Genomic DNA, 26,768 nt, shown 5'->3' with positions numbered 1-26,768 from the left:
CATGCCCTCCCTATCCGGCAGTTGCCCACGTCAGTTCGAGAGAGAAAGTGAGTAATAATCCATTCCGTTCGAAGTCACACACACAAGTCGGGACAGATGAATTCGAGTGCGCCATGCGCCGAAGTACCGTTATCTCATCCCCCGGGGCAAAAAAAAAATGAAATTCAATCAGACTAGAACCGCCTCCGTCAACTTCCCGAAGGACAAAATCACCATCGCACCAGGCGTCTTCTCGAGGGGGGGCGTTGCTTGCTGCGCGGCGGCGGCGGCGGCTTCACGGCAGCGCGCACAGCCCTCTGTGACTCGGGTCACCACGCGATTCCCCGGTGGACCCGTGATGTGTAGGAGCGTGATCGGCGTCGTCTTCGTCGTCGGGGGCCGCCCCGGCGATGATGATGATGATGATGACAGTGATGATGGTGGTGGTGGTGGTCCCGTCAAAGTATGCTCTTGATCGCCTGCGCCGGAACAGCTGGCGTCCTTCTCCACCTTGATGCGGGTCGCGGACTATGCGAGCGAGGACATCTCGACGCGCTTCTCGGTGAAATCCCAGAGCATCTTGATCAATTGGTCGGGTAAGGTGTAGAGATCGACATGGAATTCCCCGTCTGCGGAGAGGGAAAGAGAACGTCGGTCAGCGCTGAGCTAAAGCATGTGTTTGTTGAAGAAAAGGTTGCCACAGGAGACTGCTGAAGCAGATCTGCAGATTGGGGGGGAAAAGAGCGAGCGAACCGGCACTTACTTTCGACATCGTTCTTAGTGTATGTTTCGTCCGTCTTATTGTCGTGGACCATCTGCACGACTTGTAGCAGATCGTCGTCGGCCAGTTGTGGCAATGCCTCGGCGAGCTTCTCCATATCGACATTGCGGTTGGCCTTCTGGCGCTTCTTCTCCGGCTTGCTCGAACCTGGGCCATTGGCTTCGCCGACGGATCCGGATTCTTTCAGGCGCTCGAGGAGCTCGCCTTTGGGGTTGCGAAAGGTCTGATACGAACGGGGTCAGCTCTTCGGCCCGTGTGCCGAGAATGCCTGCTGCGAACTTGCACATACCACATTGTGAGTGCTCTCGTATCTGCCCTGTTGGAAGTTGAGATCGTGCTGGATGGTCTGCTCGCCACCCTTGGGAGCACCAATAGGTGTGAGGACGATGTTCATATCGAATTCTCCCCATCCTTTCTCCGAGATTGTGAATGGCGCCTCCTTGAAAACTGTATGACCATCACGTCAGATTTCCACGGGTTCATCAAAATGTCCCACATTCCCCGGCGAAGTGGATGTTGTATCGTCCCCTGGTCACATACCCTGCTTAGCTCTTTTCCCGAAACTCTCGTGCAATAGGTATGTGGCTTTCTCGAAGCAATTGGCTGGCAGTTCGTCGCCGTCTGGGCCCACGATGTGGATATTGATGTCCCATTGGCGCATGGGGAAACCCTCAACCTCCGGCGGGTCATCGCTTTTCTCATTGATCAGTCTCGTGCTTGGCTGTCCGTTGCGCGCATTCTGAGGCGAGGCGGTTCTTACATGATGCGCTGGCGGGTGACCAGCTTGACCGTTCGTTTGTGCTATTGCCTGGTCAGCTTCGACTTCGACAGACTTGCGCGACGTTGACCTCTCCGCTGCCAACATGGCAAGCAGTTTTCATAAGGGCGAATCTTCCAATGTACTTACGTCCGGCATGGTAGCGGTCGAGACCTTTCACGACCGCGAACCAGTCGCAAATATTGTAGCGGTTGGGCGACGGATCTGATCGTGACAAAAAGGCCAAGTCGAGTCTTGCAGGATATCCTCCTTCCAACAGACACGCGACAGCAGTTTTATCGAAGCAGTGTAGACTGTGGTCAATGTGAATGGTGTCTGATACAGTCGTCGCGTGAAGTCATGCGCTGTAGAGATGACGTCCGAGCTTCGCGGCGCATGCAAATGGCGACGCCGTGTCAATGGGCAACCCTTCCAGGTGCAACTTCCTCCGCATTAAATCCAGAACTCACATTCACTTTTCGGGCAAGGACATCTGAGACACCTGCTGCAGGCCACTACAAGCATAGTGCAAGTCTAACTGTATCACGTGTCCTGATCACGCAGGACAATCGTTTTGATTCTTCGGATGCTGCCATGCGCGCACTGCTCGTGGAAGCAAATCCACACGCTCTTGACACGTGAAATTTGACCAAATCTCTGAAGCATCGCTTTTTGTCTGAGGATAATAAAGATTGATTCTATCTACCGGATCGCTGGGAACGAATGTTTTGCTATGACACGTTGACCATGTCAATTTATGCCGCTCATGAATTCGTCGAAGCGGAACTTGTCCTGCATGCGGCGGTTCATGGCTGACTCGGGTGGGATATTGGGCAGGACGCAAGCGATTGTGCCAGACGTCAATGGGAATTGGGGGCAGTACTCGAGTTCTCATGCATAGGCGCATAAGGCATTCGACCTTGCATGCGACACATCTGAATCATTGGTTCGGGTGTCATTGGGCTGTTCGAGCAGGTTCCTTGAAGCTGCATTGCCAGCGCGCGGCGGCCATGGTCGGATCACTGGCCATGTAAGCATTTACTCGGCGGCCGGCTTGACCTCCTCGGTCGCTGCCTTGGAGGATGAGTCTTTGTTGAAGAGGACCTCGTTCTCCTGCTGTGCCTTGATGAAGGCCTCCTTGAACAAGTTGGCGTCTGCGAGTTGTCAGTCACTATGCAAGGGCAAAGACTTTCGATGAATGACTTACTCTCTGAGTTTCCGAATCGGATAGCAAGAGTTTGTGCCTCGGGCTCGCCCTCGGACACATCTGCCGCGGCGTTCCAGACCCAGCTGCGGTCGCTACCGACGTTGGGTGAAAGCTTCATGTCAGGGACAACTGTGAAGACGTTAGTCGCTTCGTCTTTCACGGACAAACTGTCTCCGGTGGGACACAAATTCGACGTACTGTAGTGGTTCGCGCAGACCTTCAAGGTCTTGTCTCGCCTCATCACGAGACGGGTCTTGCCGTTCTCACGGTGCTTGAGCAGACGGACATCACCAGTTCCTCGCTCCTTCCATTCCCGGCTCTCGCGGTCGAACTTGAAAAGCTTGGCGCGCATCTTGAAAGTTTGCTCCTCGGCCTCCTCGTTGGTCTTGGTCTCGACCTTCTCGGTGAGGTGCACGACGGGGTCGAAGTGGACATCGGCTTCCTCCTCCTCGACACGGTCTTCCTCGTCCGCCTCGGCGGCCTCCTTGTCCTTCAGAGCCTTTGCGCTGCCCGATCGGTCATTCTCCTCATCAGCTTCTTCCTTCTTCTCCTTCTTGGCTCCTCCACCGAACATGCTGAAGATGTTGTCCTTGGCGACAGCGGCAGTCTCGGCGGCCTTTTCGGTCACGGTCTTGTTCTCCTCGGCGGGCGCCGCGGCGACGGGCTTGGTCTCCTGGTCAGCCATGTTGTAAAGGGTCTATGTGGGAAGTCGAAGTAGTGGATTGAGGATGGAAAGCAGAGTGATAATGGTAGATCGGAGGGAAGTGAAGCAAGTGTACAGGGCCTGTAGATGAGCTTGTAACGTATTGGTAGATCACAGACAGTAGCGGCGCTATGAATTGTGTGACAGGCACAAGACCTGCGGCGACTGTTTACTCGCCCTCCCCCCCATCATCTTGCTTGGTGGGGCACAAATGTGAATTTCTATAGTGTAGTGCAACCCGATAATTTCATTCCGGACCCTTTCTCTGATGAGGTGGCGGCCCGCACCGTCAGCCGTCAACACATCTTGTCCTCAGGCTCTCAGGTTATCGTTGTCCACCTGAGCACCACTTGTTACAAGATTGTCACCAACCAACGGTCAAGTGTCGGATCAGTGAGGATCTTGGGAGGCATCGCGGGAGCGTGAAAGTGTATTATCACTATGGCGAGGCATCAACAGCATGCTGTAATTACATATCTACCAACAGTCGGCTTCCCAGGCATTAGCTACTCACAAAGATCTGTCTCTCACTCACACCTTCGATAATCTGGTCCACGTCCGCGGCTTCATGATATCCCCTGATTATCCATTTGACTGGCTTCTCCTCCTTCTTGCCGTTGCACTTGCGTGATCCTACGCAAGTCGTCAGCTCTTACTCTTGGACAGGCTCTGCCAGCAACTCGTCTGCCATCGAACGGTGTCCGGCCGTCAGGTCGTACTTGAACACCGACAAAGGCTCATGCACGTGCCCGATGAAACTCTCATATATCACCCAATTTCATCACTTACAATCAGGTCCTTGCACGCGACTCTTGGTTCGCTTGGCTTCTCCGTTTCTTCAGAATTATTCAACATCGTGTCATCTGCTTCCAAGAGACATCATGCACGGCCTCACGCTCGATCGAAAGCAGATGGAGCAGGAACGATTGGCGAGAGTTGCTGCCCGCAATAATAAACGAGAACGCTCCATCTCACCGCCAGCAATACGAAGTCCAAGAAAAGCGCCAAAGCTACAACAAGATACCATAACATTACCAAGTGGCGCAAGACTCAATTCAATTTACACAAGCTCGATCGAACCAGCATCACAAGCAAGTGGTACTGCAGTGAAATCCGAACACACTCCTGAGCCAGCAAAGCCCTCGCTCGTGACGTCTTCCTCCTCAGTAGCTCAGCAGAAGCCAATCAACGACGATCCGGCCTTGAAATATCCTAACGGCGTGGTAAGAAAGACTTGGGCATTTGGCCACGACCGTGTCAACGATATAAAGATTGAGGAAGTACTCGAGCCGCTCACGCTCAAAATTGCTGTGTTGTCCGCTTTCAAATGGGACACAGAATGGGTTCTGTCGAAACTCAAGACCCCTCCAAAGGGAGGGAACACGAAGTGCGTGTTCGTGATGGAAGCCAAGGAGCGCGAGCTTCGTCAGCAGATATTGAGCGACATTGAGGAGCAGTCCTCGTGGCTTCGAGTCTGCTTCCCGCCGATGAATGGCGCATTTTGCATGCATTCTAAGCTTATGCTGTTGTTTCATCCCACAAAATTGCGCATCGCTATTCCCACCGCCAATTTGCTCAATTTTGACTGGGGCGAGACGGGACAAATGGAGAATAGCGTGTTCATGATTGATCTTCCTCGCCTGTCACAACCAGAGGGACAAGATCTCGCTGATGTGACCTCATTCGCTAAGGAACTGCTGCATTTCGTCAAGAAGCAAGGCATCAGCGACGATGTACAGAAGGGATTATTGAAGTTCGACTTTAGCGCCACTGCCAACATTGCTTTTGTACACAGCATCGGAGGGTCATCTCTGGGCGAAGACGCGGCGCGCACTGGTCTGGCAGGACTGTCTCAGGCTGTTCGCTCCCTGCGACTCACAACATCTAAAGACTTGGAGCTTGACTTCGCTGCGTCTTCGATCGGCTCCCTCAAGGAAGATTATCTTCGGACTTTCCACGCCGCCGCGCGAGGGGAGGATCTGATTTTGGCGCAATCCACTGCATCAAGCAAAGCAAAGGCAAGCTTCTTCAAAAAGACCACCGACAAGTCTCGGGTAGATGACAATGTCCGGATCAAGGACAAACTGCGGATCTATTTCCCTACCAAAAACACCGTCGAGTCTTCTCGAGCAGGCGCGGCCGGCACGATCTGTTTGCAGCGGGCGTGGTTCGAAGCAGCCACTTTTCCAAGTGAGATCTTCCGGGACTATGTATCTACACGGTCCGGCATACTCAGCCACAGCAAAATCATGTGCGCGCGTGGCGTTTCCGACAATCCCACCACAAACAAAATCAATTCTGGTGTGGCTTGGGTGTACGTGGGATCGGCGAACATGTCAATGTCTGCGTGGGGCACCGTAGCTAAGGATAGCAAAGGTAAAGTGTCATGCCGGAATTGGGAGTGTGGTATTCTATTGCCCGCAATGGTGCCGAGGACCATGGATTCGACGACCACAGAACCGACGGAGGAGCGTAGCAAACCCAAGGAAAGCAAGACAAAAGATGTTGCGGACAGATCGTCGAGCGTCACAGCGGTGAAACACGAAGCCGCTGAACATGACGACGATGCAACAGAAAGCGAACCGTCTGAAAATGAGGGCGGTCAGGCTTCTAAGAATGCGGAACAAGCAGCGAGGAAAAGCCAGCACGACGTGGAATCAGGGTCTGAGACCGAAAGTGAGGAAGAGAGCGACAAGAAGCAGATCCTGCAATCGAGCGCAAAGCTTCCCGCAGATGTCGCAGTGGCCGCTAGTATACCGGACATGGATGTCTTCAAAGGCGTCATCGATTTACCTTTTGTCGTGCCTGGCAGCCCGTACAATGGTAGAGAACCGTGGTACTTCATGGAGACGAGGTGAGTGTATGATTACGGCGACAGAGGCGAACCTGGGTACGTTTTAGCCTCCATTTTTGTATTCTAAATGGATCGTGCACACACAAAGCCACAGGGCTGGCTTTGCCCGAGGCAGTTTGCATATCGTAATTGTAGATTATCGTGGATTTTCAGCGTCCTGATCGTCCTAGTTTGTGTCCTAGTTTGTGCACGTCAAGCGGCTATGTAAAGGCTCCGGCGATTTGATCCAAGAAGTATATGCGAATCCTCCAATGACAACGACACTTGATTTGGCAACTACCGACTGATCATTGACTCTCATCAACGCCGAAGAAACAACCATGCCTGAATGCATCTTTCATGAAACACCCCTCGCCTTCGGCTTTCCACCGCCCTCCTTCTGCACAACGCCGTTGAGATAATCCAACAGGAAGTTCTTGGCTTCCGTCGGCGTCGCCGAGGTGGGCGTTTGCTGGCCGCTGATCAGACCGCCGCTCAAGCTCGCTGATGACGGCTGCAAACTTCCCACGCGAGACCTGACCGGTGGAGGGGCGATCAAATCCGGGAGGGACATGTGAAGGGGTTGTGGCTGCTGTTGTTGTTTGGAGGACGGGTTGCCTAGTGCAGGCAGGGCACGGGAGACGATCGGCGTGCCTAGCGCAAAGGGCGAGATGGGTGTTCCTGGGCTGAGGACGGAATGGGCTGGGTTGTTGGTGTTGTTGAATAGGTTCATCAAAAGCTGTTGACTGGTGCTGGTGGTGGTCTGCTGGCTTTGGCGCGAGGACGACCGCGGCTCGGAGAGAAGTTGTGGAGCCGTCGGAGGTGACATAGTCTTCGTAGATGAGGGTGGCGGGGCAAAGGAGCTTCCCGAAGGAGTGGGAGATTTGGCGCCGAAGAGGTTCAGTAATTTGTCCTTCTGGTTGATAGGTTGCATGGCTTCCTTCTCAGCAGTTGGAGGCGGTGGGGGCGGAGAAGCCTTGGTCGGGTGGCTTAGAGGAGACGAAGTTTTGCCGAACAAGGCCAAGAGATTGTCCCGTTTATCATTCGATGTCTCCAATTGAGCCTCAGAACTCTTCCCTTGAGGTACAGGTGCGATCGTAGTCGACTCGTTCTCACCCACAGGCCGCTTCAAAAGCTGAGGTTGGAATGTTCCCGTCTTGGATGACTCGTTCCTTAGAGGACTTGGTGGTACTGACGCCTTTCCAGCAGATGATCCTGGTCGCTGCAATATACTAAATTGTGGCGTCGGCTGGACGTTAGATGCTGGTCGCGGACGCGCTGGGTTCCCGGCGGCTCGAGGTGTACCCTTGGAATTTGGCCGTGCATCGTTGTTGCTGACGGATGGAGGTGCTTCGGCTTTGGCAGGAGCTGCACTGGAAGCTCCTGATTTGTTCGGTTTCGAAGGATCGAACAATTGTCCTCTGGATTTGGGTCTTTCAGCTGATGTGGAAAGCTCCACGACCTTTGCAGAAGCAGAACGATTGGTGTTTGGCGGTGCAGTCCGTTTGTTCTGGTCCTTGCGGGCAGCAACACGTGGCGGAGCAGCTGGTTGCTGCTCTTGTGCAATGGGTATAGTTTTTGATTCTACAGCAGGTTTCGCAGCTGGGCTTGAAGTGACTTTGGGTTGAACAGCAGGTTTACGGTCCCGAGCCTTTCTTGGAAGAGGAGTTTCAGTTTTGTCCGTCAATGCCGGTGATGTAGACCGTTCTGGTTGAGGTGCGATGGCGGCTGATGCAACGGACGGAACTGATGGACTTTTGGCGGTTTGGAATAAGCCCAACAAAGCACTCTGATGCTGTTTTCCGGCACTTGGGACATTGGAGTCTTGTGCCTTTGTAGACGAGGTCACACGTGCTGTATCTGTAAATTTACCTGCATTCGCACTTTTAAATGCGCCCAGGAGCTTGGCAGCGTGCATGTTAAGTGTTTTGGTCGGCATGCTGGATGCATCGGGTATTGCTGGACCAACAGAGAGAGGACCCTTTTGACCTTGTGTGGGTTGCGCATGTGGTACCCCATTGTCATAAATTTGTTGAGCGCTTGGAGGAAAATGCCCGGCTGAAGGCTGTGACGATGGGTCATTGGATGTGGGTCGAGCATGAGTAGGATCGAATGTGCGAGTGTCTTGGAGCTGGTGCTCGCTGTTGTTACTCTGGCCTGCTTGTAGTTGCGGAGCCTTCGGCTGCTTCAGTAGATCCAGCAAAGTATTACTTTGAGTCTGACCCTGTGCGAAGAGCTGACCAATTGGAATAGTGCGTTGTTGCGGATGCGTGGCAGCAGGCTGAGAAATCGCACTCTGCTGTGGTTGTGGATTAGGTGGCAGGTTTTGAAAGTTGTTTGAAGTCCATTCATGGCCTTGAGGCCTCGAGGACATGGCTGACTGAGAGTGGAACGATTGTTGCATTTGGCTCTCGCGAGCATACGAATCATGCTGGTTGAATGATTGCTGTGCTGGACCTGCGTGCGGGGAGGCTCCCGAGAAATCATAAAGCCCCTGTGGGAGTGCTCCCTGTCGACCAGAGAACTGCATGGAGCCTGGCTGGACGGATTGCTGTCCGTGAAGCTCCCGTGGAGGGTTATGGGGCAGCTGGGCAGAGTCGGCCTCGTAAATCTGTCTGTTCTGTTCGCCATGTTGGCTGTAGGGCTCGATCTGTCCGTGGACCGACTGTCCCCACGTAGAAGCCCCAGTGGCCGCAGATCCATTGCCCTTCAACATGGCAAGCAAGTCGCTACCAGCATGCAGGGATGGCTGATGCGTGTGAACAGTGTTGAATCGAGATTCGGTAAATGTCGTATTTCCTGGTCCGAAAGCGGCAAGCCCATGAGCATAAGCCGCTGCACCTGACAGATTTCCTGCAAGGGCTTCATCCTCAGTCGTGGTCGCGTTGGCGTCATAGTCAGATGCGGAAAGGTTGTGCCCATGTTGTGGCATGGTGGGATTTGCGCCACGTTTGAGTTGTTGACCGATCCACTTCTTCAGGTGAGGAAGAAATGGTGCGACCATATAGAACTTGGTCGTCAACGCATCGTTCAAGCCATGCCCTGCCTGACCTTTGTGTCGTTTGAAACCCGGGAGATCTCGCACGTTATACCATTCAATTTTGCCAATCTCTCGACGTGTTCGCGGCTCAAAATGAGTGTCCAGTGGTACTCCACGGAAGACGAATAGCCGCATGTGTTGTTCGCGCATAGTGATGTCTATTGCCTTGACTTCACCATCTTGAGCATTATGCGAGACAAGACCAGCGGCTCTCAGATCATAACCGGTCTCCTCATAGACTTCTCGGATAGCACAATCCAAATCTTTCTCGTCCCTGTTGATCTTTCCGCGTGGGAAGCTCCAACTTGCACCCTTCTTCCAACCTCGTACGAGCAGGACTTTCTCCATGCTTTCATCCATCAAGATCGCACCTCGAACCGGTACGCGGACTTTGTAGGCGAGGAACTCCTCGTAGGCAGCCGAATGCTGGGCCTCGCTGAAACCGCTGAGCAGCGGAGAGTGACGGAATAAAGTGAGGCAGAATTGTCGCAGGTTCAGACTAGGTAGCTGCGGATTGGCAGGCCGAACGAAATCCTCGTAGAACCATTGTGCTTCTTCAACCTGAAAACATAATCGTGGCATACTGCTCATCTCGGCCGGCGGCAGGTTGAGCAAAAAGCGAACTGTCAGGTCATCCAGCCAGTCTTGTAGCGTCATGGAGGCGATTCGGTTCGCCATTAGAGTGGACATGTTGTCCGGTATCACCTGTGTCGTATGAAAGCAAAGCGATTGTGCGACAAATGTGCATCTCGAAGTATTGTTCGACCAGACGTGTTGAGGTGGCTACTGCAAGCTATGCAGCAACACCGAAAGAGAGAAGCAAACGCGGCGCAATGAGATCGTGTTCTTCGAATGAAGCTGCGGTGCGAGCGGCGAAGGCGCTTCTGAGCGAGTCGGTCAAGAATGGTGGAAAAATACGTGAACGAAGGCGGATGATGTTGTAGTTCTGGTTAATGATGATATTTGACTAGCGATGCATGTTGTCCTCATCAGCTGCACGCGCGTGGGAATGCAGCGGTAAATCGGCGACGACTGGCTGGAGGAGTGCGGTCCGCCCGTCCATCGGGTGCGGCGGCGGCAGACAAGATTGGGATTTGGGCTGCGACAGTACAATCTGTGTAGCTGTAGGCGCATTTGAAGGCGGGTGTCATTGTCACGCCGGGCGGGCGTTCAGGGTTAGTCATCACCCTCAATCTTTCCAAGGTTCCATCCGATAACTACTACAATTCCGGTTGTGGTGAGATGTAAGACTGTGGTAGAAGTTACCATATCAAATATCTGGTGATGCTTCGTGACCGTGCAAAATTGACGACATGTTCACCCGATTGAGCGTACTGTATGAGGTTCTTCCAACTGGTTGATCTGCACCGGGATACGCTAGTACCAGGGTAAAGATAAGCCGAAGCGACTGATGATGTTGTTGTCGATATATAGTAGAATAATTTGCAATCTGCTCTGAAATTGCAGATTTCATGCGCAGTCGGTCCGCTCGATTCTACCACAAATCATCGACGCCGCTGCGCAAAGAACATATCTGCAATCATGGCCTCAAGCGACGACGCCATGGAGCATGCTCTCAATAGTGCTCATGACTTTTACGAACTGCTCGGCGTCCTACCCGTAGCGAACGAGTCAGAGATCCGACGTGCATACCGTCAGACAGCTCTCAAATACCACCCTGACAAAGTCGGTGCTGACACTGAGAAGCTTGAGAAGTTCCATCTCCTACAGATTGCCTACGATGTCCTTTCAGATTCGACCAAACGTCAAGTCTACGACAACGCGCATCGCGCTCGGAAGGAGAAGGCCATTCGCGAGGAACAGCTTGACGGCCGCCGCCGCCATCTCAAGGAGGAGCTCGAACGACGGGAGCGCGAGGGCGCGAACGAACTCAAGAGGAAGCGCGGAGAAGCGGCTGAGGAAGATGAATACCACAGAGAACTCAAACGATTGGCCGCGGATGGAGCAAGACGGAGGAAAGAGTATGCTGAGAAACTGAGAAGAGAAGCCCAGGAGAATTTGGATCGCGAGCAGGAAGAGCGTTCGCGTGAGGAACCGGAATCCGCAGCCACACCTGCGACTCCGAACCCTGTTGGTGTGGATGAGCTAGATCGCACCGTCAAGGCACGATGGCCTACTGAGATGGGAGATAATACGCGGCACAGTCAAGGGTCAATAGCGAAGCAATTTGGACGCTTTGGCAAGATCGAGCATACGATGTTCAAGACCAAGAAGGTGAAAGAGGAAAGCTCTAAACATCGACGCGAGTACACGACCGCATACATCGTCTTTGCAAGCATTGTCGGCGCTCATGCTGCTGTAACAGACTTTCCAGACATGGTCGCGGCAGAAGAAAAGTCACAGAGCAGTGAGAGGATGTGGAGATTAATATCTGATGTGACTTGGGCGCATGGAAAAGAACCCGATTGTATACCCAAGCGAGCGCCACCGGTTGAAAGTCAGGATACGCCTCCAGCAACGCCGAAGGTGCAAAAGTCGGGTGACCCTCTCAGACGGGTTCCGTCATTTGGAAGCTTTAAAGGCACGCCAAAGGCTGTCAGTAGCCCGAGCTCCGACGAACTACTCATGATCCGACTGAAGAATGCGGAACGGAAGAGATTGGCCGAGAAATTACGGCAGCAGGACGAAGAGGACGATCGGGCTGCAACGCAAGGTCTAGGCGAGGTTTCCTCCACGATATGAGAGTGGGGAGTCTGGCGTCAGGGCTTTCGGGTAGCAAGTAATTATGAAGTTGAATGTGAACACGAAAGGACGCGGATCTATCCCAAGATCGTCACCACTGTGGGAAATTTGTACCATGACTAGGGTGAGTTTATCCGTGTGTGAGTAAGTTAATTGATTCCGCAAGGCCACCGTCATAGAGGGACAAAGTGTCTGCGCTTCGTCAGGTTGTGCTATCTGTAATACTCGCGTCGAGTTGATGAATTAGAATCGGGGCACTCTCCGATGACGTCGATCAAGACAGCGGGCGGAGATCACTCCCGAGGGCGAGTGCATCTGGCGCCGGCTGGCAATGCAAACTTCCCTGGTCAAGCTTCCACGCTTCATTATTCGAATATCCTGCCCGACCCGTCATGACGACCCCACTGTCCAAATCGTACATCTGCGCAAGATGTCTGTCGAAGCGACATCTAAGTCGCCGTACGTTCGCGACCGCTGCGTCGACTGAGACGACCTCTGCCATTTCCACATCACAGCTACCACCAGCACCACCATCCTCCGGCGCATCGAGATTATCAAATCGCAGAGTCATCACATTACACGGGGTCGACGCCGCCAAATTTCTCCAGGGACTCATCACGAATGATGTCCTTAAGGAGTCGCGCAATGGCTATTTCGCGGCATTTCTCAACGCTCAGGGTAAAGTCCTGAATGACGCCTTCATCTACCCTATCGCAGACCGCCAGAGCATTCCCGAAGGTTTACAGACCGCAGAAGATGAGCCTGCATTCCTGATCGACGTGGACGCGACGACCACGGAGCAATTATTACAAGTCTTGAAACGGCATAAGTTACGGTCGAAGCTGAAGTTTCGTGCATTGGATGATGGCGAGCTAGATGTATGGAGCATATGGCGGGAAGAGGATAGGTGGACAGCACATGGACAACAGACGAATCTTAAATCACTCGGCGTCTCGCTACAGGACATGCGTGCACCAGGAATGGGACAGCGTCTCCTGTTGCCACGCGGCGTAGAAGCGAAAGACACGGCGATCGGGTCGACCGAGCAAGTGCCACTGTCAGTCTACACTCTCCGACGGTACCTTCGAGGGGTCGCGGAAGGCGAAGACGAGATTCCACGCGGAGAAAGTCTGCCGATGAACCACAACCTCGATCTCACGGGAGCCATCGACTTCAAGAAAGGCTGCTACAGCGGACAGGAGCTGACGATCCGCACCCACCACACCGGTGTGGTCCGGAGGAGGATTCTCCCCATCGCCTTGTATGACACAGACGGCGTCGTGCCCGACCACCTCGAATACGAGCCGGCCTCCACACTCCCCGGAGCTGCCCTCCGTGGAAACGACATCCGACGAGACGACGAGCGGAAGCGGGCCACGGGGAGCGTGATCGCCGCCATCGGCAACGTCGGATTGGGCATGTGTCGGCTGGAGCAGATGAGCGATCTGGTGGTCTCGGGGGAAGGCGCTCCGTTCGACCCCGCGAGCTCGTTCTTCGTCGAGGGCGGCGACGGGGAGCGATACGGCGTGAAAGCATTCGTGCCGGAATGGATGAAGGGCAAGATCCGGGCCCCCAAGCTACAGCGCCGGGTGGAGTAAAACGGCGAGTTCATTCATCCACGAGTCTACGAAATGACACGTCATCATCATCATCATCATCACCGTCCTAGTGACAGGGTTCCCGATGTCAACGATGGAAATCGTAATGATCCAGCCATCAAGCTGTATCAGCCACGGCCTACGCTATGTTTCTCAAAATCCATATTCATTGGTCATTTCCATGTCAATTCCGATTCCGTGACGTTTTAGTCCGTCGTAGTGTGGAATGTGACTCCTTTCTCCCAAACGGAGGCTGGCAGATCGCGAGGAATGTGACATCTGGGTATGAACTCCTTTCACAAGATCTACCGAGTGGAGAGGATGGGTCAAGGGATGGGGGGGTTCTTTGTTGTTCAAACATCTCGACGGGGAAGGAAGGATTCCGAGGTGACGCGGTGCCGCGATTCGTTCTGCGAGGTACCCAGGTAGACAGGCTTCCACTGGAATTGGAGGTGACATGAGAAGGGGCTCTATGCTCCCCCCGAAGATATTTTTTTTTCCTCCTGGAATTGATTCTTCTTTTTTTACTTCATCTGCTTTCTGACATCCCACGAGGATGGTTTTGTTCTTGAATTAATTAATTCTCTTCATTATTTTATTTCATGATACGTTATTTCCTTTTTCTACAGCTCCCCCTCTTTCTCCTTTCCGTCTTCGGAGGCTCCCTGGTATTGGATGTATGCCTCCGTCTCCATTTCATCATGGACGAAACGAGCATGCCCGAGATCAGGTCCGTGAAGCCCACTGGCCTCATGGGCTGTCCCGAATGAAGTCGAACCTCTCAGTCGACCCATACCTCGCGTCAATCCTTCAACATTACGTCTATCCTCGAACGCTATGTCCATCCTTCAACATCGTGTCCATCCCTCATCTAGACCCCGGGGTCACCTAGACGGGGACATTGGCCTGCAGGAAAGCGATCTGGTCCGCGACGTTCTGCTCGTAGTAGGGCTTGGTGGGGTAGATGTCGAAGTGGCCGGCCAGGGTGTAGTTGCGGACGGTGGCGGTCTTGAAGCGGCGGGAGAGGGCGAGGGTGGCGTTGGGCGAGACGACGTTGTCGGTCAGGCCGATGCCGATGAAGGTCGGGTGGGTGCTCTTGTAGGCGGTGGTGTCCGGGGAGAAGGTGGGCAGCTGCAGGACGAAGCGGGCGGGGAAGACGTTGCCGGGCGCCGGCGGGTTGGCCTGGATGAACTGGTAGCCCTCGTAGGCGCCGGCCTGGGTGAGCGCGCCGAACTCGCCGGTGCGGTTGGCGGTCGGGACGTAGAGCGGGGTGGAGTTGGTCAGGGCGCGCCCGGAGTCGCTGAGCCCGGCGGCGATCAGGCCCGGGAGGGAGGCCGGCGGGAGCTGGCCGACGGTCGCGAGGCCGTTGACGTGCGGCACCTGGGCGATGACGGCGGCGAGCTTGGGCAGGCGGGCGCCGAGCTCGAGGACGTGGCCGCCGGAGAGGGAGGTGCCCCAGAGGACGACGCGGGAGGGGTCGGCGCCGGTGAGGTTGCCGACGTAGTCGGCGGCGGCGCTGTAGTCCTCCTGCTGGCTCTTGACGTCGATGATGTTGCGCGGGTAGCCTTGGCTCTGGCCCCAGTAGCGGTAGTCGAAGGTGATGGCGTGGTAGCCGATGGCCGAGAAGCGCTCGGCGTAGGGCTGGAGGCGCGAGGTCTGGAGGCCGCCGAGGCCGTGGGCGATGATGACGACCGGCGCGAGGGTGCTCACGTCCGACGGGGCCCAGTGGTATCCGACGATCTCGGTGCCGCCCGAGGTGAAGGTGATGCGCTCCTGGGCGAGGGCGGCGCCGGCGGCCAGGGCCGTGGTGAGGAGGGTCTTGATGGCAGGCATCTCGGAAATGCTGTCTCTGGTTTCAGGTGTACGGACCGACGTCCGAGGGATCGATGGACTGCGGAGTGAATGTCCGATGAGAGGATCAGGTCGATGAGGCGCGAGTTGGACCGGAAGATCAACTTCGGTTACAGCACGGGTTTGTCTTGTTTATATACACAACGCGCGATGGGATATCAAGCAGTCCGCTAGTCAATTCGGTCATTCCCAACGGCCAAGCGAGACGTTGCGAAGCATGGTGGACCGTCATCGAAGGCGTGCTCCGTCGAGAGGTCGCGATCGTCGTCCATCACGATCATCGAACATTTCGGAGTTGCCAAGACATGAGTCTGACATCATATGGCGGAAGCAAACGCAAGACGGTTCACACGCTCGCCTTCTAGTCAGGTCAGAAAAGTCAAACCTAGTCGCATTTGCCGAAGTGATGTGAGAAGCTTGGGGAGAGGTTGTTGCCCGACTATTCCCAATGCAGAGTCAGTTGCGCGCTGTGGAGAGATGAAGCTTGTGAGTGAGTTCCGTCTCAAACGGTCTGCGCCGCCAATGACGCGGGAAGCTTGAGAATGACGTGGGAAGCGCATTGAGGTTCGTCTTGCATGAGGCTTACTGCCGGAGCTGGCGTCCTAGCGACACCAATCCTCTCGTTGATTGGCGCGCAAGAAAGACTCCGACCACCAATTCTGCGCTCGAATGGTTGCGAGTTCGATGTGCGCGATGGTGGTCATCGATGGTCCATGAGTCAATTTCGATCAGCGCTGGCAATCACCAGTCTGAGGTGGTTTGTTGGGAATCCCCGCTCAATCTCCCTGTCTTTCTCTGATGCACGTAAACGAACGGGAACATGAGGTTCGGATACGAAGCAGCCAATGGAAGATTCTCTCGTCAGGGAAGGTTGTCCCAGCCGAGGCCACATTGAACCACGCGGGTGGCAGGTGCTTCGACGAGAGAGGATCATCCTGCTGTGCTTCTGTATGGGATCATCCGGCACAATATGGAGTGCAATATGAAGTGAGGTCAACCTCGGAATGGACAATGCTACAATGCGAACAACGAGAGATTCTGATGCGTCTCTCTCGCGAAGATGGAAGACAGAAGACGGAGGATCGAAGTTGCGAACACACGGGCAGGTGGTGCCGGTGTACACGGGCTCGGCTCCGCTTTCTGTTCCGCCAGACCGTGTCCTGTCGGCACTTTTCTGTATCTCTTTCCTTTCAAGGTTTTCTTCCGTGTGATGCTCAAACACGGGAACACCCAACGGACTGGAGATCCGGACATGCGACCACTCATGCCTGCCTGCCTGCCTGCCTGAAGTGCTATGGAATGCTATCAAGTGCTATCAGGTGCTATCAAATGCTATGAATTGCTATGAAGCGCTATGAATTGCTATGAATTGCTGTGAAGCGCTATGAATTGCGATGAATTGCTGTGAAGCGCTATGAAGATGAATCGACAAGAACGCCACTGAGGAAAAGAACGGCGGTGTATTATTCGAGAACAGTGGGAGAGCAGAGGTGGTGCACCGCATGCGCATATCTGGCATGGGCGTCTCGCGGGTCGCCTGGAGAGCCCGATGCGATGAGGGCTGTCAGTGTCAGTGTGTACTGTTCTGTATCCTGGAATTCCACCGGGTGGAGGAGGATTTGTTGTGATGACTTACGGTATTCACGGTATTGTCATATATATGTGTGTGTGTGTGTGTGTGTGTGTGTGTGTGTGTGTGTGTGTTTATGTATATCCGTGCAGGTGATCGAATCGAGCACAACCCGCCTCTCGTCTCAGCAATTTCCATGATATACTGCATTGGTTCGACGAACACCTGACCATCCCTGACGATTTGGGGGGGAAGATTATTGACGACACGACCGTTGTTCCATTGGATAGTTGGCTATTGTGGTCGTGGTCGGGTGGCATTGTGACTAACTACTGGCGAGCGTACTTGCAAGAAAGAGGAGAAGGTTGCAACAATGGGCCAAAAGGGCACAGAGAGAGAGAGAGAACATGTGCCCATTCAGCGGTGAAAGAGGAAGACCCAGACAACACCAACAACAACACCTCCATGTGAAGCACGAGGATCATTTTCTAGGAAGACATTTCCGTACATATCTAGATACCTATGCACCTATATATTTATATATTTATATATTTATGTATTCATATACATATAGAACTACATACCCATATACCTACCTAGTTACGTTATGGAGGGATTTTCCCCTACTGTTGTCTGCGCGCGGGACATGTTGTAGACCCGTCGTACAATGATCCGTCTCTCCGTCTGTCGCGCACAACATAACACAACACAACACAGCCTTGAAACCTCGCATTCGCAGGTCACGTTCGCTGCTCTCGGCCCTCATAACGGGAACCACGCGACAGCAAAACCGTCCAGGTTGCGATTCGTTCATCGCACGGTTCTTCGCAAACCACATACACGACACAGACAGACAGACAGAGTGAGAGAGACGGGCAGACAGGCAGACAGAGAGACACACAGACAGACACACAGACAGACGGACGGACAGACAACACAAGATCACCAGCAATTGCCGGCCGCGCTCGCCCATCGACCGGGCTGACTCTCCCGCCTGTTCAGCCCTCTCGGTCCCCCGCCTGTTCAGCTTTCTCCATCAAATTTCCCCCCCTCCCCACCACGGCCGGCCGCCGCCCGCCGGGACAGCGGTTCTGATAGCAGTTCTGACGGCAGTTCTGATCTGATCAGGGTCCGTGCCATGAACGATTAGCAGAAGAGGAGGGCTCGCTCGCTTTGCTTCGGTTCAACGATACTGCCACACACGCGACCACATACCATGCCCGTCAGAAACACCTCTCAAATGTCTCTCGACGAGGATGACACCCCGACCGCCGCTGCCTCTGCCGCCGCGCATGCTCAAGACAACGACGACACTCCGCCTCTCCACTCACACTCGGCCGGCGCACCGCACCAGCGCGTCTATCAAGGTATGTGACAATGCTTGGTCCCTCGTCGACCGATGTGCACCGCCACCCAGGTCGTCACATACCAATCGTCAAATCGCGCGGAGGGGATACTGACATCACCATCGCAGCCTGTATCCCATGTCGCCAGCGCAAAGTGAAATGCGACCTGGGCTCCGTCGACAACCCACACGACCCTCCATGCGGCCGCTGCCGGCGAGAGTCGAAGCAGTGCTATTTCGCATCCGAACGGCGCAAGCGGAGAAAGACGGGTGACCCCTCGGCATCGGAGAACGGAGAAGATGGACTGGTGGAGATCCGTAACGGCACGCGCAAACGGGTCAGGGCTTCGGTGGAACACGATGATCAGCCCGACGAGGACAAGTTCGATCGGCCTCGGACCCCCGGCGGCAGCATCGGCCAGCATCGGCCTTTGCGCAGGCCGACCTCCTCGAAGCCTTTGCAATATAACGAGGAAGACGAGAAGATCAGCGATCCCACGTGAGTTGCTTGCTGACATCTCACATTCCTTGGGCGCGCGTCATGGCTGACCCGATACTCAGGACCGCTTTGCTCCAACATCTCGAACTGCATTCGGGTCACGATGCACTGAATATGTTGCATGCTGCCGCCACCACCATTCAAAATCAAGCCAACAGCGAATCGAGGGCCGCCTCGGGCGGAGTCGCTACCCATTCGACTCATCCCATCGGGTCCCCAGGCAGTCGGAGGACGACGAACGTGAAACAGTCAAACGGTTCAAATCGGTTACCTCCCCGGAACGATTCTCTGGGGAACCGTTTCGACCGCGCAAGCGTGCCACTCGCCACGATCGATCAGTCCCCCCAGAGCATTTTCGGCATCAAAGCCTGGTCCAGATTTCGCTTCGTGAAAGCAGGATGGTTCACTGCCGAAGAGGGCATTGCGTACATCACATACTTCTACAAGTACCTCAATCCACTCACTCCGATCACGTTGCCCAACTTCTGCAGCCCGGAGAAGCATCGGAAACTTCTCGAGGAGGAGCCGATGCTCGCCCTGACGATGCTCCTCATTGCTTCGCGCCATATGAAATTGAAGGGCCCCGGGAGCCACAGTCGACCCTACGCCATCCATGACACCCTCTGGACGTATCTCTCCGGTATGATCTCCCGGGTCATGTGGGGTCAAGAACAATTTGGTGGCGGACTATGCGGCGCCGGAGCCGAGGCGGCCAGTGATGTCAATCCGCTCTCACGGAAAGGCATGCGTACGTTGGGGTCAGTGGAGTCGTTGATACTGCTTACGGAGTGGCATCCGAGGGCGATGCATTTTCCACCCTCACAGGACGACAACGAACTGATGCAACCCGAACCCGCGTCCGGCCAGGCTGATGCGAGCGACGTGAACGGGACGTCCAAGGGCATCGGTGGACAACGCATGGATGCGTGAGTTCTGACGACTGCCAAAGCCTCGACATGATCATCACTAACCTACCCTCATAGATGGCTTGAGCCATGCTGGCGATCGGATCGAATGTGTTGGTAAGCCTCGCCTCGCATGTCAAGCTCCACCCGGCTCAATGCTAATCCGTATAGGTCGCTCTTGGGTATGGCTATGACACTCGCATTCGAAATCGGCATTTTCGACTCCAGTGGCTGGCAGCGTCATGTGAGACCTGCCGGCGGTCAAAACCTCTCTCCCGACCAGCTCGAAGCGTACAATATCCGTCGCGCCAACGTCCGCGATGTGCTTCTGGTTTACGTCACGCAGACCAGCGGGCGGCTTGGGCTCACGTCCATGCTTCCCTCCTCGTATAACGACCCTGGGGAGAGCGAGCTGCACAACCGGCGGATCGGCCCCAACGATAGCCCTCACGATGCTACCCTCCACTTCTGGCTTCGCATGGCTACACTCGTGAAACAAGGCAACACCAAAGTGTTCCCCAACAAAGACGCCACTCGAAACCTCATCCGTACGAAGAAATACCGCCAAGTCCTCGCAGAGCTCCAGCCTCCGCTCGAGGCGTGGCGGAGAGACTTTGACGCATGCAAACAAATCCCCAAGCTGATGCGGAGCATCCTCTTGATCGAATGGGAATATGCTCGCGCATACGTGATGTCTCTGTCGCTTCAGGCGATCGCTGAACGGTGCGCCAGGGATGATGTCCATCCCATGGACCCTCCCCTGGAAATGGCACGATCTGTGACCAAAGCCGGCGACATCCCGATGACGCCCGCCGCGTTGTCGCAACACTTCAGCGGCGAGAGGAGTTTCGTCGTCAAGGTCGCGGAGAGCGCTCGCAGTGTCCTGAAGATCGTCGTCGAGGACCTTTATCCCAACGACGCTCTGAAGCATGCTCCCGTCCGGACTTACTTCCGCATCATCTCCGTCGCCATCCTCATGTTCAAGACGTTCGTCCTCGGCGCGTTCGAAAGTGATGTGTCCGGCTCGCTCAGCCTGCTCGATCAGACCATCGATGCGCTCCGGACGTGCATCGTCGATGATGTCCACGTCGCCAGCCGCTTCGCCGAACTCCTCGAGACGCTGACCAACAACCTCAAACCTCGCCTCGTCCGTATGGCAGCCGACGGCCGCGGCGGTCGGACAGCGGCGAGTCGTCGCCACAGCAGTCGAGCCAGCCCCGTTCACTTCCACCCCGACGCGGGCACTACCGGCAACGGGGCTTCGAACAACCATCATCACGGACCGCAACAGTACAGCACACCCTTCCCCGCCGATGCCCTCGCGGCGATGACAAGCTCCCAATGGAACCAATCCTACGAAGGCCTCCCCGGCGGGCAAAACAACCATCCGCTGGTCGGCGTCTCGGCCGACACCTACGACCTCGAAGCGAACAACAACGCCTGGTCCCTGATGCCCCCACCCGGCTTCAACGACGACTCGCCCAACAACTACAACAACAACAACAACGGCACCCACAACGCCCCGCCCCACCAGCAGCAGCACCACCACCAATCCACCCTCGGCGACGGCAGCATGCTCTCCCCAAACACCTCCGCCGGCGCCCCCTCCGCCGGCTACAACGCCTTCGACGACGGCGACCACGCCAACGCCGCCTACCCCCTCTCCGCCGACGACTGGCTCGCGCTGCCCATGGACCCCCTCCTGAACCTCTCCGGCGCCGACGTCACCCAGACCCAGTTCGGCCTGAGCCTGAACGGCTTCGACGCCCTGGACGTCCTGCTCAGCGGGAACAACGGCTTCCATCAGTCGTAGATTGGGGCGAGTGGGGGGGACCGTCCGTCTCCCTCTCTCCCGCTCGATCGATCGATCGGTGTTTCTTTCCGCGTCGATGTTTCTTGTCTCCTTTCGAGGCGGAATCCTTCTTCTACTTCTTCTCCCTGGATATCGCTGCCTCTTTGGGAGATTTCCGTCTCCCCTCTCCCTCCCAAAGTCGAATTCGGTCCGTCATTTCCAACCTTTTCCCTTTCATTCTCTTTTTGTTTTCCGCTGTTTCCTGTCTTTCTCCGCTTCGGGGCTTTTGTTCCCCCCCCAATTTCCTTTTTCCTTTTTGGTTCTCTGCATTCATCGGAGTTCTTTTCGTTTCTCCATCGCCCGGTCGGGGGTCTCTTGTTTTTTCCCGGGCTGTTTGCTGCTGCTCTTTGGTTTTTTCCATTGTTTGGAACTTTCTTTCTACGCTCCCATGCGATCTGTCCGGTTATTTTTCATCGCGGGGTTTTTGCTTCCTTCTGCGCGTGCGGGTATCCTTTTCAGCGAGGGTGGTGGCGTGTTTCTACCATTACGGAGCAAGAATGGGGCGTCACGATCGAATTGCGGCTTTCTCTCTCCCTGTCTCTCTCTCCCTGTCTCTAGGATCATCGGGGATCCTGAGGTTTCGTGGTCCTTTGATCGATCGATTGCTGTCTGTCTGGTGTGCCGTTTTCTGTTTTTCGTTTTTTGTTTGTTTGTTTTTTGTACTTACTCCAGCGGTTTGTGGGGAAGAGCGAGTATTGGCATTTCCCCGTGTCTACGACAGGGTGAAGAAAAAAAGCGAAAGGAAAAGAAAGGAATGGGGGGAAAATCCACGTCCTCGAGCAATCGAGAGGGAGAAATCCCGCGCACGGGAAATATGATTTAACGACGATGGGCACGATGATTCCGATGACGATGATGATAATCACAATGACACGCGATTTCCGGTCCTCACGGCCATGAAGCTCCCCCCCCCCCTCTGATGTCTCTCCCATGTGCATGCCTCCCCTCTGATCCGCCCCGGCACACACGTATATATCTCCCCCCCCCCCGTTGGGGAACCGCTTGCTCCCGCGCCTTCGCCGCCCTCATGGTGATGCCGTCGGGATCGTGTACGTCTCCGCCAGCCGCCGCGCGAGGTGATCCTTGGCCGTGATGACGGCCCTTTTCGCTGTTGTCGTCGTTGCTGTTGTCGTCGCCGCCTCCGTCCTCGACGACGACGCGATGTGCTCCTGGACGAGCCGGCTCGGCACGGGCTCCAGCGCGGCGTCGTCCAGCGGATGGCAGAAATACGCCAGGCTGTACCTGTCGCTGCTGCTGCTGCCGCTAGCCTCGCCGGGATGGGAAGAAGAAGGAGAAGGAGCAGGAGATGGGAACACGACCCGGTGTCGAGTGGACTTGAGGAGCCCGCCCGTCCATTCCTCGAGGAGGTCCCCGATGTTCACCAAGATGGGGAGATTCCTCCTCCCGCGCGGAGCAGTCGCTGCTGCAGTCGTCGCCGTCGTAGAAGAAGGAGAAGGAGCGGCGGCGGCGGAAAGCTCCGACGGCGATGGTGATTCCGATGGCGGCGACGACGCCGACGGAGCGAGCGGGTCCGGGTCCACCGCCACCGCCGCCCACTCGCCCTCGGGCGTGAGGATCTCCAGCCCCGGCTGGCCCGGCAGTTGGAAGAGGCAGGTGATGGAGCCGAAATCGCTGTGGGCCCCCGCGCGGATGTCCCCTCTGGCTTCGTCGTCGTCGTCGTCGGCAGGGGGTCCCCTCGCGCCCGGGTAGTAGAGCATGCGGAGGACGCTGCCCGACGGGCCCCCGTCGGGGTCGTGCCGCGATGCGAACCAGTCCGCCGGGATCCCGAGCGCGGTGGCCAGGTGCTCCAGGACGGCGGAGCAGAGGGCGCGGCAGGCGGCGTGGAAGTCCAGGAGGAGCGGCAGGCGGGCGGTCAGGAGGGGGGTGAGGGGCTGTTGGGGGCGGTGGTGGATGGGTTCGGCCATGTTGAAGGCCCTGGAGGGAGTCGAGGAAGGGGTTTCTCATCAGCTCTGGGGAAATTTTCTTCTTCGATGATGATGATGATTTGGGGAGAAAGGAAGTCCTCACTCTTTGACGTCCGGTTGCTTCTGTCCTGCCGGGTCGAGTTTCTCCACGCCTTGGCTGAGCCAGCCGTGGTTCTTCCCGGCTTGGTTCGAGCGGATGGACACGCTCTCCTTGACGTCCACGGGCGACGCGAAGAACTCCCGGCTGAGGGCGAACATCGCCGCGATCAATCCGGGGTCGATCGCGCCCTTGTCGTTGGCGATGTAGATGAAGCCGAACTTGGTCGCGGCGTCGAGGAGCTGGCGAGGGGCCTCGACGTTGTCATGGCTGATGTCGATGACGGGGATCTGGGCTTGGAGACTATTCGCCATGTCGCGATGGAGTTTTCTTCTCCGTTTTTCCGCTTGTTCGCTTTATGTGTTGTGTTGTGTTGTGTTGTGTGGCTGAGGTGGTGCGATTGGCAGATGATGTCGAACTTGCTTATCTTTCGGAGCTGATTACAGACGTCACGCTGAATCCACCACATATTGTAACACCTGCCCTCTTCACCCACGGCTAAATTCATGGCGGCGGAGGATGCAAGGCAGGCGAATTGCTCCGGACTAGAAACACGGTAACGACTTCTTGATGAAAGATTTCTGGAGAACATCTAGATCCTCCCGTGCCTACCGGCCGGTCTGAGCGCATCGGGAGAGGCCAAGTCTCCGACATTTACAACCGGGATGTGAGGCACCATTTTGAACATCTCGATCTCATCACGCTGGGGAACAGGAGCGGGATCAGCGACAGAGAAAAAGAAAAACCCTCTTCTCACATTTTTCCCCGAACTGGAGCGTCATCAACCGACCAGCTCTATCGAAACTATCTATACATATGTCGAAACCCTTGCCGCCCGCGTGCGGATAAATATGAGCGACAGCGAGGCAACCAATGGGAGGGAGGGTAAAGCAGAAAGCACCCATGAATCGGAAGGGCCGAGATCGAACAGGCGACATGGCTTCGCTATGCCGCTCGCGAACATTGGGGATCCGGCGATGTGTGCGCGCCTCCCCGTCGCTCCATCTCGCAAGAATGCTCGTCATTCCACCATGATGCGTCGCGTTGGAGACGTCCCATGGCCGTCAACGGTGTTTAGTATACAGAGTGAAGACGTGATATGTGACCGGCCTTGGGGGGACGATCGGTGGCAGCGGTAGTGCTCTTCGACTAGAACGGAGGCACGGGCGCCTTGACGGTTTCTTGCTGCTCCATCAGGTCTTCGCCGCTGGCCTCGATTGAGACAGCAAGGCCGAGTTTAGCGTTGCTCTGGGAGGATATAATTAGCAATGTGATTTTCTTGGACGCAGAAATCTAGCAGGGCGCAGGCATTCTTACCTTGGCGTGATCAATCTCGCCAGCAAAGGTGACTCGGACGGCAGGAGCGACAATCTTGTCCAGCAGACAGCCAACTTTGCCTGCGCTGTCGACCTGGGCGCGGAAGACGGAGCGTGAGAATTCGTACTTGGCGCCAAAGGTCGCCGCGCCTTCTTTTTGTACTCCGCCCGTCCTCGGGTCGAAACCGGCGATTTGGAGGCTCACATCCACACCGGTCTCGACCCTTTCGGTCAATCTCCGCCAGTAGCTGGCCTGGAGACCACCTTGGGTCAGGAGCTGGGCGCTCGCGATCCAGTCGTCGCCCTTGTATCTTCCGGCGTAGCTGACAGCCGCCTCGGCGGCCGGGGCGCCTGCTGGTTTCTGCCAGACCGCCTCCATGCCCAGCGCTAACCGTTTCGTGATGCTCTGCATGTATGATCCGATGAACATTCCGGTCAGACCGCCCTCCAGCAAGCTCGGGTTCATGCTCTTGATCGAGGCCATGAAGTCGTCACCATGATAATCGATCTCGGGGGAGAACTGCGCACCGCCGGGACCGGCCGCGGAGGCGGGTTGGATCTGGGCGGAGTTTTTGAAGACGAGGCGGTCGGTGAGGCGGGCATTGAATCGGGCGCTGAATGAGGCATCGGAGTCCAGCTGCGCCTGGCAGAGGATCTGGAACGCAAGAAGAAGAGGTCAGTATGATGATGATGGATGATCCCGTATGCGCTCGCATGCGGGGATCGACGGTGGAGCCACGGGACATACATTGTTTGTGCCGTAGAGGGCCAGGAAGGTGTATGGCGATAACTGTTGCGAGCCGGTCGAGAAGGCATGGCTGATCTGGAAGAGAGGGAAGATGGAGAAGCTCTTGTTCAACTCGGCGCGCAGTCCCGAGAAGGTCTGGTTGGTGAGGAGGACATCTCGGGAGACCTCCCTGGAGATCTGGTCGACGGTGCCGGGATTGCTCAGACCGAGCGCATCCCTTCGGGCCTGCACGGAGCGGTAGACGTCGAGGATGGGATCGAGGATGCCGCCAGTCGATCGGACGGCGGGCAACGGGAGATCTGATGGCGGAACGACAATGGCCGTCTGAGGCTTTTCGGTGACGACAGGAGTCGGTAGGGTCGCGGCGGCCATGATGTGTGTGTTCGTGCGTGTGTGGTGCGAGGAGGTTGGCACGGAGGGTCAAGGGTGATATCCTATACGCCGACGAAGAGGAGGCGATGATAGAAAGGAGACAGGAACCTGACCGGCGACAGATGGAGCGAGCCCGATGATGATGGCGGCGCGCGGTGGATGGATTTTTGGTATATATGGAATGAATATTGTAGTAGGAATAAATTACATACCAGATACTGTCCGAGCGCAGAGAGCGGCCAGCCAGCCAGCGTCAGTCGCGTGTGCAGCAGCAGCAGCAGCAGCAGTACTGTATACAATAACGTACCCTACCACCGAGCCGGTCACACCACCGAGCCGGTCAAAACGCGCCCACAACGCGTCTTCGAGCTTCTTCCTCTTATTATATGACAATATTTGCCTACAATGCTCTCTCAAACTGAGGGAAGACTTTCTTTAGCCCTTCAAGCATATATTACCCACCAAGTTCCATCTCTTCGAGCTGCAGCAAATGCATACGACGTTCCATTTGAAACCCTCCGCGAAAGACACCTCGGCATCCACCCACGCGCGCAAACCCTTGCGAACTCGCGTAAACTTAACAATGATGAAGAGCAGCTCATAGTCGAGAAGATTCTCTATTTATCGAAGCAAGGATTCCCTCCTCGGCGCGCTGTTGTTGAAGATATAGCGAATACAATGCTGCGA

The 26,768-nt window shown here is 55.7% G+C and overlaps 12 protein-coding genes across 12 annotated transcripts; 5 read left to right on the top strand and 7 right to left on the bottom strand.

Moving 5' to 3' along the window:
- Positions 1–480: 480 nt before the first annotated feature.
- On the bottom strand, positions 481–1,943 carry K489DRAFT_4749 (SAS complex, SAS5 subunit/transcription initiation factor IID, subunit 14). Its single transcript, XM_033608648.1, has 6 exons — positions 1,668–1,943; positions 1,521–1,561; positions 1,301–1,452; positions 1,050–1,207; positions 743–983; positions 481–608 (listed from the first exon to the last, which is right to left on the bottom strand). The coding sequence occupies exons 1-6, from the start codon at positions 1,674–1,676 to the stop codon at positions 508–510; spliced, it is 702 nt and encodes a 233-aa protein (XP_033464070.1). The 5' UTR covers positions 1,677–1,943; the 3' UTR covers positions 481–507.
- A 612-nt stretch (positions 1,944–2,555) lies between these two features.
- On the bottom strand, positions 2,556–4,118 carry K489DRAFT_385764 (uncharacterized protein; the record flags this gene model as incomplete). Its single annotated transcript, XM_033606163.1, has 5 exons — positions 2,556–2,671; positions 2,725–2,853; positions 2,923–3,397; positions 3,942–3,974; positions 4,101–4,118. 5 exons carry the CDS (start codon positions 4,116–4,118, stop codon positions 2,556–2,558), a joined length of 771 nt encoding a protein of 256 aa, XP_033464069.1.
- A 190-nt stretch (positions 4,119–4,308) lies between these two features.
- K489DRAFT_310419 (phospholipase D/nuclease) lies at positions 4,309–6,285 on the top strand (the record flags this gene model as incomplete). Its single annotated transcript, XM_033600701.1, has 3 exons — positions 4,309–4,417; positions 4,562–5,899; positions 6,113–6,285. 3 exons carry the CDS (start codon positions 4,309–4,311, stop codon positions 6,283–6,285), a joined length of 1,620 nt encoding a protein of 539 aa, XP_033464068.1.
- A 2,704-nt stretch (positions 6,286–8,989) lies between these two features.
- On the bottom strand, positions 8,990–9,957 carry K489DRAFT_385763 (DCP2-domain-containing protein; the record flags this gene model as incomplete). Its single annotated transcript, XM_033606162.1, has 2 exons — positions 8,990–9,009; positions 9,225–9,957. The coding sequence occupies 2 exons, from the start codon at positions 9,955–9,957 to the stop codon at positions 8,990–8,992; spliced, it is 753 nt and encodes a 250-aa protein (XP_033464067.1).
- An 859-nt stretch (positions 9,958–10,816) lies between these two features.
- K489DRAFT_375116 (DnaJ-domain-containing protein) lies at positions 10,817–12,121 on the top strand. Its single transcript, XM_033603616.1, has one exon. It carries the CDS (start codon positions 10,843–10,845, stop codon positions 12,001–12,003), a length of 1,161 nt encoding a protein of 386 aa, XP_033464066.1. The 5' UTR covers positions 10,817–10,842; the 3' UTR covers positions 12,004–12,121.
- A 274-nt stretch (positions 12,122–12,395) lies between these two features.
- K489DRAFT_385761 (Aminomethyltransferase folate-binding domain-containing protein) lies at positions 12,396–13,601 on the top strand (the record flags this gene model as incomplete). The annotated part of the gene is made up of 1 exon (XM_033606161.1): positions 12,396–13,601. The coding sequence occupies one exon, from the start codon at positions 12,396–12,398 to the stop codon at positions 13,599–13,601; it is 1,206 nt and encodes a 401-aa protein (XP_033464065.1).
- Positions 13,602–14,489: 888 nt separating this feature from the next.
- On the bottom strand, positions 14,490–15,434 carry K489DRAFT_366232 (dienelactone hydrolase; the record flags this gene model as incomplete). The annotated part of the gene is made up of 1 exon (XM_033602748.1): positions 14,490–15,434. The coding sequence occupies one exon, from the start codon at positions 15,432–15,434 to the stop codon at positions 14,490–14,492; it is 945 nt and encodes a 314-aa protein (XP_033464064.1).
- Positions 15,435–16,898: 1,464 nt separating this feature from the next.
- K489DRAFT_4703 (uncharacterized protein) lies at positions 16,899–17,326 on the top strand. The gene has a single exon (XM_033608644.1). It carries the CDS (start codon positions 17,007–17,009, stop codon positions 17,220–17,222), a length of 216 nt encoding a protein of 71 aa, XP_033464063.1. The 5' UTR covers positions 16,899–17,006; the 3' UTR covers positions 17,223–17,326.
- Positions 17,327–18,399: 1,073 nt separating this feature from the next.
- Positions 18,400–21,584, top strand: K489DRAFT_311007 (uncharacterized protein; the record flags this gene model as incomplete). Its single annotated transcript, XM_033600747.1, has 4 exons — positions 18,400–18,866; positions 18,929–19,792; positions 19,850–19,888; positions 19,943–21,584. The coding sequence occupies 4 exons, from the start codon at positions 18,400–18,402 to the stop codon at positions 21,582–21,584; spliced, it is 3,012 nt and encodes a 1,003-aa protein (XP_033464062.1).
- Positions 21,585–22,605: 1,021 nt separating this feature from the next.
- K489DRAFT_375109 (Clavaminate synthase-like protein) lies at positions 22,606–24,040 on the bottom strand. Its single transcript, XM_033603615.1, has one exon. It carries the CDS (start codon positions 23,546–23,548, stop codon positions 22,649–22,651), a length of 900 nt encoding a protein of 299 aa, XP_033464060.1. The 5' UTR covers positions 23,549–24,040; the 3' UTR covers positions 22,606–22,648.
- Positions 23,648–23,959, bottom strand: K489DRAFT_405774 (uncharacterized protein; the record flags this gene model as incomplete). Its single annotated transcript, XM_033607183.1, has 1 exon — positions 23,648–23,959. The coding sequence occupies one exon, from the start codon at positions 23,957–23,959 to the stop codon at positions 23,648–23,650; it is 312 nt and encodes a 103-aa protein (XP_033464061.1).
- Positions 24,041–24,794: 754 nt separating the features above from the next.
- Positions 24,795–26,081, bottom strand: K489DRAFT_310085 (translocase of outer mitochondrial membrane complex, subunit TOM41; the record flags this gene model as incomplete). The annotated part of the gene is made up of 3 exons (XM_033600678.1): positions 24,795–24,893; positions 24,963–25,616; positions 25,710–26,081. The coding sequence occupies 3 exons, from the start codon at positions 26,079–26,081 to the stop codon at positions 24,795–24,797; spliced, it is 1,125 nt and encodes a 374-aa protein (XP_033464059.1).
- Positions 26,082–26,768: the final 687 nt, after the last annotated feature.

This window comes from Dissoconium aciculare (assembly GCF_010015565.1).
Source record: "Dissoconium aciculare CBS 342.82 unplaced genomic scaffold K489scaffold_1, whole genome shotgun sequence".
In the NCBI taxonomy this organism is placed as follows: Eukaryota; Fungi; Ascomycota; class Dothideomycetes; order Mycosphaerellales; family Dissoconiaceae; genus Dissoconium; species Dissoconium aciculare.
The sequence above is the reverse complement of the archived record's forward strand: the minus strand, read 5'-3'. Positions and strand labels throughout refer to the sequence as shown.